This window comes from Equus asinus, chromosome 14 (assembly GCF_041296235.1).
Source record: "Equus asinus isolate D_3611 breed Donkey chromosome 14, EquAss-T2T_v2, whole genome shotgun sequence".
Lineage (NCBI taxonomy): Eukaryota > Metazoa > Chordata > Mammalia > Perissodactyla > Equidae > Equus > Equus asinus.
Genome location: NC_091803.1, coordinates 13,829,396 through 13,845,091, shown reverse-complemented (window position 1 = coordinate 13,845,091; position 15,696 = coordinate 13,829,396). Strand labels below are relative to the sequence as shown.

General features: G+C 52.0%; 2 protein-coding genes across 4 annotated transcripts; one reads left to right on the top strand and one right to left on the bottom strand.

The window, feature by feature from the left end:
* Nucleotides 1–191: 191 nt before the first annotated feature.
* Nucleotides 192–7,850, top strand: MCM7 (minichromosome maintenance complex component 7). Of its 3 annotated transcripts, none has more exons than XM_014835556.3 (15): nt 192–324; nt 1,531–1,610; nt 1,960–2,124; nt 2,289–2,413; nt 2,488–2,668; nt 2,945–3,082; nt 3,390–3,539; nt 3,760–3,874; nt 3,968–4,099; nt 4,347–4,430; nt 4,728–5,121; nt 5,419–5,502; nt 6,210–6,378; nt 7,157–7,266; nt 7,463–7,850. In XM_014835556.3, exons 1-15 carry the CDS (start codon nt 294–296, stop codon nt 7,662–7,664), a joined length of 2,160 nt encoding a protein of 719 aa, XP_014691042.1. In that variant the 5' UTR covers nt 192–293; the 3' UTR covers nt 7,665–7,850. The 3 variants fall into 3 exon arrangements, with proteins under 3 accessions (XP_014691042.1, XP_014691203.1, XP_014691110.1); XM_014835717.3 differs by lacking the exon at nt 192–324 and adding an exon at nt 782–881; XM_014835624.3 differs by lacking the exon at nt 192–324 and adding an exon at nt 831–1,196.
* Nucleotides 7,851–8,786: 936 nt separating this feature from the next.
* Nucleotides 8,787–11,542, bottom strand: COPS6 (COP9 signalosome subunit 6). The gene is made up of 10 exons (XM_014835884.3): nt 11,306–11,542; nt 10,960–11,085; nt 10,611–10,742; nt 10,250–10,338; nt 10,086–10,148; nt 9,712–9,759; nt 9,521–9,635; nt 9,335–9,427; nt 9,137–9,237; nt 8,787–9,050 (listed from the first exon to the last, which is right to left on the bottom strand). Exons 1-10 carry the CDS (start codon nt 11,370–11,372, stop codon nt 8,910–8,912), a joined length of 975 nt encoding a protein of 324 aa, XP_014691370.1. The 5' UTR covers nt 11,373–11,542; the 3' UTR covers nt 8,787–8,909.
* Between the last annotated feature and the right edge of the window lie 4,154 nt (nt 11,543–15,696).

Sequence of the window (15,696 nt, the reverse complement as noted above, 5' to 3'; positions counted from 1 at the left end):
ACCCGGCGCCCGCCCCTCCTCGCCCAGTCTTCGCCTCCCGACACCCGCGCAGCTTCCCCGTCACTCAGCCCAGACTCGCCCGGTGATTGGCCGAGGCGGGGCCTGAGGCGAATGGGAGGGGTGGAAGATCTCTTCTCTGATTGGCCCTCACGCAGTGGCGCCGGTCACGTGAGGGGCGACGTTTCGCGCCAATTTCGGTTGGTCGGCCGCAGTCCGCCGCGCGGGCGTTCTCTGCTATCCGGGGAGTGAGATCCTTGAGCCCGCCAACTGCTGCGGCACGGCCCTCAGCAGTGATGGCGCTTAAGGACTACGCGCTCGAGAAAGGTAAGGGTGTACAAGCCTGGGAGGGGCGTCCTGCGCGGGAAGCCTCCCGGCCAACACCTGTTGGTGCGACCTGGGGTCCTGGGGGTCCGGGGCCGGCGGGCTCTGGGCGCGCGAGACCAGAGGCGGGATCGGGAGGCGGCGGGCTGCGGCAGATGGTGCCTGGGAGGCTCGCGGGGCACCGAGGGCGAGAAGAGCTATAGACGTGTCCAGGAAAACAGTGGGGGATCCTGATCGGGGGCAGGCAGCCTGGCTGGGGCTCCAGAGGGGAGATTCGCGCCCAGGAGAGGCCGGGACATCAGGGGACGTTGGCTGAGACTCAGGCAGCCCCCGGCCCCTTCCCCCCGCGTCCTTAGGCATTCCGAGTGCCCGCGTCCTCCCGAGACGCGCCGAAGCCCCGGGGGCGGGCAGTCTCGGGCCTCTGCGCGCCAGGATTGGCCATTTTAGGCCAACCTCCGAGCGGAAGTGAAGGCGGGCGGAAGTTGCGCGACGAGGCTGGAGGGAGTGTCGTGTGTAAACAGTGTTCTTCCGCGCGGCGGCCTCGGAGAGAGCTACCGAGGGTGGGGGCGTGCCTCGAATTGGGGGGTTTAGCGAGAGGCCGAGAAGGGCAATAGTAGTGGGGGGATAGAGTGGCCTTGGACTAGCCGGCCAGTAGCCAGACGGGCTCCCGCCCTGGGCGGAGGAATCCCGGGCTGTGAGGCGGCGGCATCGGGGCCCATGTGCTTCTTTGTTTACTAAGAGCGGAAGCAGTGGCGGGAGAGCGGGTGGAGGAAGGGCCTAGTGGCCGCGATCGTAATGAGAGCGGAGGTTGAGGGGACCGAAAGAAAAGGGAGTGTCGTACGCGTGGAAAAATAGCTGAGAACCTTGAGAGCTGAGTATGTTGCTGGGTGGGAGAGACCCTTGGGAAAGGCTACAAAGATTTCTAACTAAGGCAGAGACTGGAATTCCCCGGGGAGGAGGGCGTTGGGTAATACTCTTAAGTGCCAGGGGCGCCTGATTCTTCCCCGGGTGAAAACAGACTTGTGAAAAGGAGTTCTGCCCAGTCGGGGGAGAATTTCCTAGGCTTATTTAAGTGTTCACATAATTAACTAGTTCACATTTCTTGTTTTAAATAAAAGGGGGTTTCTTAGATTTCTGTCAGAGGAGTTTACAGTAAGGGATGTGAAAGAAGGAAAGCTTGATCCTCATGATTTTACATATATGTTACAGAAAAGGTGAAGAAGTTCCTACAAGAGTTTTACCAGGATGAGGAATTTGCCAAGAAGCAGTTCAAGTATGGGAACCAGTTGGTAAGTCTAAGACTAGGTAGAGGGAGGGGGGTGGTTGATTAAGGAGCTCTAAGAGGTGGCCCGGCTTATTTCAGCAGTTATGTTTGTCTGTAAGTGACATGCATTTAGCACCATACCTGATACCTGGTAAGTGAATAGAACACTACGTTCGTGATAACTAAGGTGTTTTTAGGAGTTGGGAGGCTGTGTTTTGGGGGCTGAGAAGTGAGTATTGCTCTGTGTCACATCACTCTTTCTCCTCTGTGGAGGCCTGGAACCTGTGTGCTCAGCTTGCAGTGGTGGGTCCTTGCACGTGAATACTGGTGAGCACAGTAAACTTGGCTCTGTTGTTGTCTCTTCCCCGCTGCAGGTTCGACTGGCTCACCGGGAACAAGTGGCAATGTACATAGACCTAGATGATATAGCTGAGGATGACCCTGAGTTGGTGGACTCGATTTGTGAGAACGCCAAGCGCTATGTGAGGCTCTTTGCTGATGCTGTCCAGGAGCTGCTCCCTCAGTACAAGGAGAGGGAGGTGAGTGGTTGCAGAAAAATACAGGGCAAGGAACTTGGGTTTCTGTCAAGAGGCTCCTCAGAGAGTGTTTTCTGCGTTAGCAGAAAGAGAGGCAATGATTTCTGCCTGGCTCTGTCTTTTCCCCATTCTGCCGCTCATTTTTCCTATCTTTCTCCCACTTTTAGGTAGTAAATAAAGATGTCCTGGACGTTTACATTGAACACCGGCTGATGATGGAACAGCGGAACCGGGACCCTGGGGCAGCCCGAAGTCCCCAGAACCAGTACCCTCCTGAACTCATGCGCAGATTGTAAGTGATGTCAGTGGGCAAGGGTATGGGAATTTATCCTCCAGGACCTTGCTGATTATTATCTTCTCTCTTAGTGAGCTGTACTTTCAAGGCCCAACCAGTAACAAGCCTCGTGTCATCAGGGAAGTACGGGCTGACTCTGTGGGGAAATTGGTAACAGTGCGTGGAATTGTCACTCGCGTCTCTGAAGTCAAACCCAGAATGGTGGTGGCCACTTACACTTGTGACCAGTGTGGGGCAGAGACCTACCAGCCGGTATGTGTAGAGCAAGGAACAGGAACATGCTTAACTCTTAGTGGATTTTGAAAGAAGTAATCTTGTCTGCTGGTGTTTATCTGTCATGTTCACTGTTCATTATAAAACATGCCTGTGTGTTCACTTTTTATTCTTTTTCTGGTATGTGGTGGTGTTTCCATTCATTCTGTGTTCTTGGTGCCTGTTGATATTGAAGAAGAAATGGGGTTTGAGTGACTGATCCTAAGGGGCTCATTTCCTTCTGATTTCCTCATTACTTCCTTTCTTACATCATAGATTCAGTCTCCCACTTTCATGCCTCTGATCATGTGCCCGAGCCAGGAGTGCCAGACCAACCGCTCAGGAGGGCGGCTATATCTGCAGACACGTGGCTCCAAATTCATCAAGTTCCAGGAAATGAAGATGCAGGAACATGTGAGTTTGTGGTATGTGGCCCAGGGAAGGTCGAGCTTGGGAGTCCACTGAAATCCTGCAGTCACTCATGGAGTGGGAGAAAGGAGAACAGAAGCGGGAAGAGCTGAGGCAGAGAAATCGCCAAGGGCAGGAGGAAGGTTTAACTGGAACTTTCTGATTAAGCTGGGAAGAAGTCAAGGAGATCTCAGCTTCCCTCCACCTGGGCAGGCCAAGAAGTAGAAGAGTGGTAGGCCTAGACAGGGAAGGTCAGACCCTCGTAGGCCTCGTGTTCCTGTCTCCTAGCCTCATGTACCCTCCTCCCCCATAGAGTGACCAAGTGCCCGTGGGAAACATCCCTCGTAGTATCACGGTGCTAGTAGAAGGAGAGAACACAAGGATCGCCCAGCCTGGGGACCACGTCAGCGTCACTGGTATCTTCTTGCCGATCCTGCGCACTGGGTTCCGACAGGTGGTACAGGTAAGAAAAGGAGTTTCTGATGAGGGGGAGATGTTCCCCTTTCCTCTTCACCCGAACACTCTCAGCAGCCCCACAGAGAACAATCAACAGCAAACCACCAAACAAAATAGAACAAAGGGTTCTGTCAGGCACTCCTGGGGGGTCTCAGGTGGATGAGGGACTCAAATGGATGGGCAAGTTAAAGGGACTTCATTAGTCTCCTGGCATTTTCCTGCCCAAGGGTTTGCTCTCAGAAACATACCTGGAAGCCCATCGGATTGTGAAGATGAATAAGAGTGAGGATGATGAGGCTGGTGCTGGAGAGCTGAGCAGGGAGGAGCTGAGGCAGATTGCAGGTGAGAGGCCAGGGGGAACACTGGGCGTGTGAGTTTCTTCTAGAGCTCTCCCCCCGCCCAAAAAAATACTCATTAATCTTCACTTTCTCACAGAGGAGGATTTCTATGAAAAGTTGGCAGCTTCCATTGCCCCAGAGATATATGGGCACGAAGACGTGAAGAAGGCGCTGCTGCTTCTGCTAGTGGGGGGTGTGGACCAGTCTCCTCGAGGCATGAAAATCAGGGGTAAGAGGAAAAATAAGGGAGAGGCTTGGGTGAGTGAAGGCATTTGGGTAGAAGAAAGGATAACAAGGACTAGTGTCCTGTAGGTCAGAAAATAAAAGTCAGCATCTTGGCTTCATGGACACAGGGTGGGATCAGAAGAAATAGTGCTGAGTATGGTGGGGAAGCAGACCTGAGAGGTATTTTTCTCTGTTGTTGAACAACGTGCCTTGAAAGAATAGTCACCTAGGGGCTTCCTTCCCTTCCTCAGGCAACATCAACATCTGCCTGATGGGGGATCCTGGTGTGGCCAAGTCTCAGCTTTTGTCCTACATCGATCGCCTGGCCCCCCGCAGTGAGTAATCGGACCTGGGAGAGGTGAGCGTAGAAGACAGGGGTAGGGCCACCATGTTTATTCTCTTCCTTGAGGCTTGGGAAGGTGGGGAGGGGAGGTGTTGCCCGTGCCAAGACCCCACAGATCTTCACCTGCCTGGAGAAGGCCTGGACAGGTAGGCAGAGCAGTTCAGTGCAGGCCTCACCTCACTGTCCCCATTTCTTGTGTTCTTTGCCCTATGCTTGTTCCCTTCCTTGTTCCTTTCCCTCTTCCTAAACACGTCTGCTTATTTTCTCTCTTCCCGACCCTGCCGTTCAGGCCAGTACACAACAGGCCGGGGCTCCTCCGGAGTGGGGCTTACAGCCGCTGTGCTGAGAGACTCTGTGAGTGGAGAACTGACCTTAGAGGGCGGGGCCCTCGTGCTGGCTGACCAGGGTGTGTGCTGCATTGATGAGTTTGACAAGATGGCTGAGGCTGACCGCACAGCCATCCATGAGGTCATGGAGCAGCAAACCATCTCCATTGCCAAGGCGGGCATTCTCACAACACTCAACGCCCGCTGCTCCATCTTAGCTGCTGCCAACCCTGCCTACGGACGCTACAACCCTCGCCGCAGCCTGGAGCAGAACATACAGCTTCCTGCTGCGCTGCTCTCCCGATTTGACCTCCTCTGGCTGATCCAGGACCGGCCTGACCGAGACAATGACCTACGGTGAATGAAGCTCAACACTCAAGGAGACATCCTTTAGTAATGATTTGGGGGGGATTAGAAAACCTCTTAAATTCTCTGCTGTGGAAACTCGAGAGTCGAGAGCCTTCCTCTTATAGCAGGGGCTCATCCACAGTTCTTAGGAGGGGAGTCAGGGCTGAAACGCTGAGCATTTCTTGGGAAAAAGTGTCCCTGCCACGCTGTGAGGAGATGGTGGAGCTAAGGGAAGAAGATATAGAGTTGGGGCACAGGGTGTGTGGCACCAGAACGACTGTTAACTGCTTACCTCCACTCTGCCAGGTTGGCGCAGCACATTACATATGTGCACCAGCACAGCCGACAGCCCCCCGCCCAGTTTGAACCTTTGGACATGAAGCTTATGAGGTAGGAGAGCTGGGTAAGGACCAGTATACTTCACCAGTCACCACATGTGGCAGTGTCTTGGGCCATGCGTGCATCTCCTGAAAAGCTTTCAGCCTTAGGGTGTGTATTTTTCACCCCTCCCCCTCCTGCTGTGTCCTGGATCTGAGAACAGTGAGTTTGGGCCCACCCCCAGCCCAGCCACACGAGAAGAACATGGCATCAGAACCTGCTTTCACACCACCTCTGCCACCTGCCTGTCTCAGGGTTGAGGCAGGTTCAGATTTTAGGCAAAGCTGGATCCTGTCCCGCGGTTACTTGATATCACTGTTTTCTCCACGGGGTCTGTGCGAGGCCTTCCGGTCATCTCTCAAGTTTTTCTTTTACCTATCTCTTAAAATATATTTCTGCTCCTTTTAGCCATGTCATAGAATCAGGGGAGAGGACTTGACCATCTCTTAAGACAGGCAGCTTTGTCTTATTCATGCAAAGGCCATTTTCCTGAAAAGTTGGAAATAATTTGAAATGCACCATGTGGAGAACCCATCAGTGATATTCAAGCCAAGCAAATAATCATCCACTAGTTTTTCTTACTTAAAAGCCCCCCCATCTCCCCCCCCCCCCCCCCCCCCCCCCGCCAAGAGTTTCCTCAAACTGAAAACTCATGCATGAAAAACACACACTCTCCCCATCTCCCTTTTCTGCTTTCCCACAAACCTTTTCTCCCACAGACGGTACATAGCCATGTGCCGGGAGAAGCAGCCCACAGTGCCAGAGTCTCTGGCTGACTATATCACAGCAGCGTATGTGGAGATGAGGCGAGAGGCTTGGGCTAGTAAAGACGCCACCTACACTTCTGCCCGGACTCTGCTGGCCATTCTGCGACTGTCCACTGCTCTGGTGAGTGCCAGGCCCCGTTCTGTTGGAGGGTGGTCTGTTTGGACCCTCTCTGGGCAGCCTGCCTTGATAATGTCCTCACTCATTGCCTCCTCCCTCCCACTCAGGCCCTGCCGGGGCTAAAGTGCTGACAGTGCAGATAGTGGTCCTCTCCATGCTACCGCACTGTGGGTACTTGCTGCTCCAGTAGGGCACGCACAGCGTCCCTGGAGGGAAAGGCCGCCTCCCTGCTTCTCAGACCTCACCAAGGGGATGGATGGGGTTAATTTCACTCCCTATGTCCTAGATCCTGTGCTAGAAACCTTCATTTCTGTCCTCACATCTTGGACCTTAGTCCTGGGGGCTCCAAAGTGCTGTTCGTGCAGGTAGTGTGATTACCTGACCTACTGCTGAGCTAGCACTTCCCGAGCCCCAGGGACACAGCCTCTCTGCCAATCGCCTTCTTGGCTGAGCTCCCCAACCTCCATCTGTCATGGTGGGGAGCCCAGTGGAGTTCAGAAGAGTCTGGTCTCCCTCACAGGACAGCTGAACACCGGGACTGGCCAGTGTTGAGAGGCGGAGACTTGGGCAATTGCTGGACGCTGCCCCGGGCATTGCACTTGTCTCGGTCTGACAGTGCCGGCCCCACACGGCGGATGTTTGGGGGGACGGGAGGGGCCTCCACTCGTTTTGTGAGTAGGCAACACATGGGTTGGCCAACCTTAAAGCTGGAGCAAGGGGGTTCCCTGACTTTGTTCCACTCCCCTCCTCCCGTTCCCATCTCTCCCCACCTTCCCCTTAGGCGCGTCTGCGAATGGTGGACACAGTGGAGAAGGAAGATGTAAATGAAGCCATAAGGCTAATGGAGATGTCAAAGGACTCACTTCTGGGTGACAAGGGGCAAACAGCTAGGTGAGTGGTTTAATGAAGGATGAAATCAGGAGTCACCTTGACTTTCCTTGAGCAGACAGACCACTTATCCTTGTGGCTTCTGTATCCACACGTGTATGATCTTGGCCTCAGAATTCTAACACTGACCACTGTTCTTTGCTCACGTTGGGTATTCTTGTTTGTACCTGACCTTTCACACCACGCCTGTTTCCTTCAGGACTCAGAGACCAGCAGATGTGATATTTGCCACTGTCCGTGAGTTGGTCTCAGAGGGCCGGAGTGTCCGGTTTTCTGAGGCGGAGCAGCGCTGTATATCTCGTGGCTTCACACCTGCCCAATTCCAGGCGGCTCTAGATGAGTATGAGGAGCTAAACGTCTGGCAGGTCAATACTGCCCGGACACGGATCACTTTCGTCTGACTCCAACCTGCTTGAGACAGTGGGGTCTACGCTGCACACCATGCTTAACCCTCTTCAAAGGTCTAACGGTGCCCTGGAGGTCTAATGGAACCAGAAAGGCGCTGCGCTTGTTTTTCCAGAGCTGCACTTGTTTTATTCATTTCTTTTGCTAATAAAGTGTTTGTAGATTGCTGCCTTCTGTTAAAATGATATTGTGAGTTTTCTAGATCCATACCTTGTTCCCCTTATGCTTGTCTTATTCCATCCACTCAGCAAATTTACTGAATAAAGTACCTGTTCTACCTGCCAGATACCAATGGGGACCCAGGGATACAAACAGGAAGGAGAAGCCTCCTGTTTGCAGATTATGTGGGTGATGGAGCTCCACTCTGATCCCCCCTCCTGCCGTCTCAAGTATTTACTGGGCCTACTTCTGTGTGTCCCTCAGGTTCTGGGGATCCAGAGCCTCTCCGAGCCAACTCTCCTTCATTTCTATGTCTTGACATCAGACATCTCATTTTTCATACTTCCCTAGTCCCAACTCCCACTCTGAAGCCTTATTTAGGGGGTGATGAAAATTGGGGACCTGGAGGGTGGCACATGGAAATATGGTACTTGGCATAAGTAACTATGTAACACTCCCTGTATTGAGACCATCTCCTGACCTCTGAAGTACAAGCTGCTGCCTGCTAGGGTTGAGGGGCCCTATGGGTCAGGCACACTCAATAAATGTTAGCAGTAATTGAGAAACGCCTGCCTCTTGGCAATACGTGGTGCCCATAGTCCCTTATACAGATGTGCTTAATATCCCGCTTCCTCCCACTCCCCTTTTTGTGTGTGAAAAACAATTTAGCTTGGGCAAGTAGTCATCTGTCTTATTTACAGGGTTGGTCTTTGTAAGTTGATGTCATAGGCTGACAGCTCTCTTGGATGGAAGCTGCCAGCCTTTGGCTCAATATAAAGACAGTCCACCTGACTGGACGTGGGGCCACTTCAAGTGGCAGTGAGCTCCCAATCACTGGAGGGTGTCAAGAAGAGTTGAAGATGGGGCTCGTGCCCCTGAGCAGGTCTGGAACCAACAGCCTCTAAGATCCAACTTGAGAAACCTGTGTGGTGCCTAACAGAGAGGACAGAGCCACTGGAAGGGGTGCTGAGGGGCTGCTCCCCCTTTTATTAATGACAGGTTTCTGTGAAGGAAGTACAGCACCCCTCCCCTCCCGGACAGCTACTGTCTGACCCCTGTGCATCATTCCTTCAAGTACCCCATCAGAAGAAGAGTCCCCGCATCCGCCTGCCGATGCCTTGTCGATCATAGAGGACGTTAAATTTGTTCACAAACTGGTTCATGGTGTTGCACGTTTTGGTGATGGTACCAAGGTAGGCCATGAGCCCCACGTCATTGCATTGCTGAGAGGGAACAGAAAAAACCAGCTGCCTGGAGAAGAACAACAGTCTGATAAGCCCCACCTTCCCATCCTGGGTTTTACACTCACATCGTAAAAGTCTGTCTTGAACTTGTCTGTGCTGAGCACTGGGAGGCAGTGACACAGCGCATAGGCCTCCCGCAGGATCTCATGATTAAAGGGGACCTCTCCTAAAGGCACAAAAAGAGGTTGTGTTAATGTAGATGCTGTCACTTCCCCAGGAGAGAGGAAAAGTGGTATAAAGTGCCAGGCAGACACCTATCCTACCCGCTTCAGAGGCCTTGACGTACTCCAAGATGAGCTTGACACGGCTATGCAGCATCTTGATGGCGCTGTGCTGTGCTATCAGGTGTTCAGCTACTGCAGGGGGATGGGGGACAGACCAAGGGTGAGAAGGTGTGTGGCCACACCTCCCACCCCCACTTCCAAGGAAGCCCCTCCAGCCTCCATTACCAGTGGAGTTCTCTCCACTGCCTGTTGCTGTCATTCGGGCCACGTGGTCTACACCAATGCGTTCTGCTTCCTCTGTCGCCAGAGTGTAGGTCAGCTCAGCAAACAGCATTGTGGCCTACAGGGCACGTAAGGAGAGTCAAAAGCCAGAAATGCCAGGAGCAGGATCTGAGAAGTGAAGGGTAGGGCATTACCTCTCCATTGATTATATCGATGACAGACTCAAAAACGCTGACGGGAAGCTATAAAGAGGAGGGAGAACAGCTCTTACTAACATCAAATGCACCTCAGCCTATACTATGAGCCAAAAACTGGGCTAGGCCCTTTCCCATTAGATTTTCTCATGTAATCTTCCCAAGGACCCAGTGAAATAGGGATTACCCCATTTTACACTTGAGGAAAATGCAGTGTAGAGGTTACATGTCTAACCCAAAGTCACACAGCTAGTAAGTGGCAGAATGGAGATTCAACTCAATAGAGATGTCATACAGTAAAGGAGAGCAGGGGATGAGGATAAAAGGCACAGTGACAAAGCATGACAACTGGGCGTGGGGTCAGTATAACTCACATCTGTGTGCTTGGTCATAGGGTTCAGCTTAAGAAAGAGGGGGCTCTCGATGATCTCGCACACCTGGAAGAGGGGGAGGATGGACACACGTGTCAATGCCCATCTTTCTTCTCCTCATCCTCTATTCTCTGTCCCCCAGCACGCACATGTGGCAACATGTATACCTGCTTATGGACGTGGATGTCGGAGGGGTCAGGCGGCCCCCCTGTAGTATACCAACCCAGAAACTCCAATTCCTTGAATACCTGTTTAACTGGAGAGGAAGAGGCCAGAGCACACAGTATTGCTTTAAACCAACCTTCCTTAATTTGAAGCTCCCGGTGTATTTTCACCAGTTTCTCCCCTCCCCACTCAAATCCCGGCTCAATTTAGAATGTTTTCTTTTTCTGAGATCTCTTCAGCTACTCTCTCTTCACTTTTCTCCGTTCTCATCCTATTCTGTTTGCTTCTTCCCAACCCTCCCCATCTTCCCACTCTGCTTTTTTCCACTCCCACTCGTCTCCCCCACTTCTATTCCCCTCTCACACTGCTCCTCCTTGGTGTAATAATATTCCTTGTCAATGATAATCTTCTCTTCCACGGTGTGGGACAGCAGCTCAAAGGAGTTCATCACCTCGATATTTCGGCCCTCTTGCTTCCCGATCAGAGCCCCAATCACTGGGGGAGAGAACAACACACAGCGGCGAAGGTAAGAAACCCCGAAACTTTTTCCGAATTATTATAGCCTGAGGGTGTGAGGTCGGTCCGAACCAAGTACTGGGGATACAGTGATTTAGGGGAGGGAGAGCTGGCTTCAGGAAAGGAAGGGGAAGAGACCACTATTTGAAGGAGGTGACCAAGGACAGGACGTTGGAGAATTATGCCCAACACTCACCCTGCATGGGCCGCCCCTCCTGGGAGCGCATGCGAATCCAATGGTCTGAGATGTTGAGAATGACGAGGGGATGAAGAGCGACTGAAACACTGCCAGTCACCCCGGAGGCCATCACGCTTGGGACTACTAAGAGTGGAGGAAAAGGAAGGAAGGTGAGATCCCGGGCCTCACGTTCTTCCCGGGAGATGAGAGCGGGCACAGCAGAGCCGGGGCCATACATCCCTCCCGCAAGTTATCCCAGGAGCGATGCTGCCGTCCCGCCCTCCTGACTTCTCGGCGGAGCCCAGGAAGGCCTTGACGCCCCGCGAGGGGGGTCTCCAGAAGCCGCCCCCGCGGGGCCCGTTACCTGCTGCATCCACCTCCATCCCGCTGCTCCCTCCGGTCCCGTTCGTCGCAACCCCCGCCGACGCCATTTTCCCCGCGCCCGCCAGCCTCGGCCCCGCCCCCCCTCCCGGTTTCCGTACGGAGGCGGCGCATGCTCAGTGCCCCCGCGGCGCACGCTGCCCTGGCGCCGGTCCGCGGCAGGCGGCGCAGGCGGCCGGCGACCGGGAAAGCTCCAGGCCTTCAAAACCCCGGAGCAGACAGATGGTCGTGGAGGTTGATCCCGCCTCTTTCCTGCGGCTGACCTTGAACAAGTTACTTAACCCCACCGCATCCTTATAGTTCAGTAGAATTGGGATAAGACTGCCTAGTTTCTAAGGCTGTTGCGAAATGAATGAAATATCATGTAATTGCCCCAGAATAAGATCCGAGCTCCCAACCACGGCCCGCAAGGCCCTGCATGATCCAGCCCTGCCTGCAGGCGACCCTGCAGCCACACTGGCCCTCACGTCTGTTTCTTTCACACGTACCCCTTCAAGGGTCTTGTGTCGTTCATCGTTGTATCTCCTGTGACCAACACTGTACCTGACGCTGCGGCACCTAAATATTTGAGCGAGTGAATGAATGAATAGTTTGGGGTGGAGCCTGGTCTTGAGTGGCTCCATCTGCACGTCCTGTCTTACCTCCTCCTAAGCAGTGACATTACCTTCAGTACTAGGAACATCCCGGGCATTTTCTAACCCTTCCCAACCTCCCTCTCTATCTTCCATCGCCATCAGCCTTTCAAAGCTCACCTTCGGCAAACCTAACTCACTCCAGCCGTCTCTGCACTCCTACACGCAAGCGAGTTATGTACACTGCCTTTACCCCTCCTGCTTCCCCCACATGTCTGGCTGGCTCATTTAGTATATGTCTGTACCTGACCCAAAGGGTAAGCTCTAGAAAGCAGGTAGAGACCTGTGTCTTGATCCTGCAGAGCCTATTCTGGTACCTAGAACTAGCAGATACCAGGAGATGTTTTCTGGTGATAACGGTGATTTATGTGAATTAAGCAATCTCTCCATTTAGAAGCCCAGATGAAGGGAAGTGGAAGGGCCAGCAATCCTCAAAGGAAGGGGCTGGAGAAATCCTGCGGGAGAGGGGTCTTCTGGCCAAGGGGAAATTAAGAAAGAGTTTGTCTCATTCTAATCCCCAGGGGAAAACCTCTCAGCCAATTGAGATGGTTATGGAAGAAAATCATATATGCCTCACTTAGGAAAAATGAAGTCAGAAAAATGTAACTCTTTTCAATGGTAGGCAGCTTCTAAGGAGTACAATGCTTTTCAGCTAGACTGAATGCTAAAATAAAACCAAGAATTATTCTGGTGTTAATAAAGTTGATAATTTGCATTGCTGTTTCACATGCTAAAGAACTCCTTTGTCTTTTTGTTGTTTCAAATGCTTTTAAGAGCTAGTCCCGATGGCCTAGCAGTTAAAGTTCCCCGCTTTCCGCTTCGACAGCCCGGGGTTCAGTTCCCAGGTGCAGAACCACACCACTCATCTGTCAGTAGCCATGCTGTGCTGGTGGCTCACATAGAAGAACCAGAAACACCTAAAACTATACACAACTATGCACTGGGGCTTTGAGGGGAGTGGGGGGGGGCAAGCAAAAAAGGAGGAAGATTGCCCACAGAGGTTTGCTTAAGGCGAATCTTCCCCTGCAAAAAAAAAAAAAAAAATGCTTTTGAAACATTGTTGAGATAATTTACAACTCATAAAACAATGGTTATTGTGAAATTTAAAGATGCCTTTGAGATTGAATCAGTTGCTTATACGTGCTTTGGAAGTAAATTCATTGAGCATTTCTTAAAGTGCATTGTATTTTAAAACTACAGAAAAAAATTCAAGTCCCTCTGTTCCCATTGTCACACTGCATTCTGTTGTCAAATCTTTATTTCCCTCCTATAAGGACACTTGGGATAACATTTAGTGCCCACTGGGATAATCCAGACTAATCTCCCCATCTGAAGATCCTTAACTTAATTGTAAATCCAGGATGATCTCCCCATCTGAAGATTCTTAATCATATCTGCAAAATCCCTTTTACCCTATAAAGTAACATTCACAAGTTCCAAGGATAAGGACCTGGATATCTTTTGGGGGCCATCGTTTGGCCTGCCACAGCATGTGCGGGCCACTGGAGGGGAGCTGGAGAGCAGTGTCTTCAATCAACTGGTCATTGTCTTCATGATCTAGAACCATGTCAGTCCAACAAGAGAATCCTTGTGGCTGCACTGGATTCAGGTTGGAATTCCCTAGGCTCCCTTTTCAGCAGGCTGTACCCAGTGGGTCTACCAACCAGGCTGGCCTGGGATAGGAAAAAAAAAAGAAATGTCATCCCAAGGAATGGTCAGGGCAGAGTCTTTAATTTTCAAAATAAGTCTGGACAGCTCCCCACTCCTTTCATCGTGATCATTGCCCAAGAGATGGCTGACCAAGAGGAGACGAACTTTTTCAGGGAAAGTCACATTCGGTGACCAGGCTGCCTTACTAAGGTGTGTGGACCCAGGAGGAGGGCAGGGAGGTAGAGATGACTTGGAGGAGGCTGTTCCAGTGCTTGGCAACCAGATGCTGAGGATGGTAGGGAGCGTGGATTGTCCATCCAACACTCCGACTATTGGCCTATTGGGTGGCTTTTGTGACAAAAGGCGCACCATTGTCAGACTGTAGAGGGTCTTCAAAGCCTAAAACATGACATAGTTTAGTTTCAAGGGCCGTAATGATGTGGCCTGAGTCAGCAGATCAGACTGGAACAGGGTCACCGGCACCAGGAAAGCCCCTAGAGAGTGTCAAAGGTTCGATGGTGTCCGTTTACCAGAAGGGAGACGGAGCTTCTGGAAGGTGCAGGTTTGATCAACAGCTTGGTGCCAGTCAGTCTTATCAGAGACCAGGTCCCCACCATAAGCATCCACATGAATGACCCAATTGTCAGATAGAGACAAGGGGTGTTTGCATAGTTCGCTGCCCTAAAGGGTGTCTTTAATTTTCCATATCTGTCATCTTCCAAGCGGCAAACCAAACAGCCAGGCCATTGGCTAACAGCCCAAGTCAGTAAAATGTAACAAGGTCCATCAGGGGGAGTGCTGGCCAGACTTATGTTGAGAATGGCCTTTAGCTCTGCCCCCTGAGCACAGTGGTGATGTCTGCTTTCAGTTTTACATAGCTGGCCCTGAGCCTGGAAGCAGCAGCCACCCAATGGCCCACAGAAGTTTTCAACTTAGTTAAGACATCAGTAGACAAAGCCAAGGCATTTAGGGGAACCTCTGAGATTTGAGGGACCCATTGATCCACATCTTTGCTTTAGGTGATTTCTCCCCAAGCAGTATACTGCCATTTTTTCATGAAAAACCCTTCTGGGGCCAGGCTGACCGTCCTCTTTAGTATACCATTTCTACTTGACTAACGAGGCCTTTTAGGCTCTTCTCATCTTGTTGGTCATCAGGTCCGACTTGATTCACCCCCAAATAGGGGTACCAGGCTGGAGAGTTACAAGCCTCCTGGGTCTGGTGTTCTTCAGTAGCAGGTGTACCTGTGTCTGCATCCGACAGACGGCGCTATTGCACTGAGAAATGGCCTCTCTGCAAACACTGGCAGCAATCAAGTTTTTAAGTGAAACTGTGATTTAACCTTATATTCTTTATTGTTTCTGCTGGATCATCCGGGAGGGGAAAGAGAGGTGGGTTGGGGAGTGATCTGCATGTCCCACTGTCACCCTCTACATACAGCAGTCCCTGAATGGAAAAACCCCCTCTAACCCTTAAGGGACTGGAAAAGTGCAAGCGTATAATCCATCAGTTCCTGTGATGTATTCAGGTGTAGAAGCAGCAAAGACATCGGGCTCCTCACAAGATCCCTTTAGCTTCATTTCTCCACTGCAAACCTTGTCCAACCCCATCAGCTGAATTCAGGCACCTCCTCCCCTACAGGAACAAGGACCAAGAAATCTAACTCATGTTTGTCAAGGGCTACAACAACAACCCTCAGGACCCCGCTCTAATCCCCCTGGCTGAGGGTGCAGGGCAGAGGGGGAAGCCAGCCTGCAGGGCATGGCGGAGGCAGCAGAGGGGAAACTTAACTGTCAGCCTTTTCCCTTCTCTGGCCTTGCACTCCACAGTCAGCACCCACAATTCAGTACTGCCTCCTCCCTCGCGGGGAGGGGTGGTACCTCCTGGCCTCCTGTAAATGCCCCAGCCCCGGACACCCTTTCTTTCTGCACCCATGCATGTTGCTTCATTTTACCCTGTAGTCCTTGGCACCTTGGCCACCCCTGTGCCCAGCACCCTGTCCTTACTGACAGCCGTGGCAAGAATCAGGTTTTGCGGCTGGGTTGTGAGTGCAGCCCAGAGGACATGCAGGCCACTGGTTTATGCAACACTG

Excerpts from the sequence above, each read along its gene's own strand:
- MCM7 (XM_014835556.3), top strand. The coding sequence starts at position 294 with ATGGCGCTTAAGGACTACGCGCTCGAGAAAG. Across the intron at positions 2,669-2,944 it reads GGGCAGAGACCTACCAGCCG|ATTCAGTCTCCCACTTTCAT; the intron begins GTATGTGTAGAG and ends CTTACATCATAG. Across the intron at positions 7,267-7,462 it reads GACAAGGGGCAAACAGCTAG|GACTCAGAGACCAGCAGATG; the intron begins GTGAGTGGTTTA and ends TGTTTCCTTCAG.
- COPS6 (XM_014835884.3), bottom strand. The coding sequence starts at position 11,372 with ATGGCGTCGGCGGGGGTTGCGACGAACGGGACCGGAGGGAGCAGCGGG. Across the intron at positions 10,339-10,610 it reads TTACACCAAGGAGGAGCAGT|TTAAACAGGTATTCAAGGAA; the intron begins GTGAGAGGGGAA and ends CTTCCTCTCCAG. Across the intron at positions 9,238-9,334 it reads CGTCAAGGCCTCTGAAGCGG|GAGAGGTCCCCTTTAATCAT; the intron begins GTAGGATAGGTG and ends TTGTGCCTTTAG.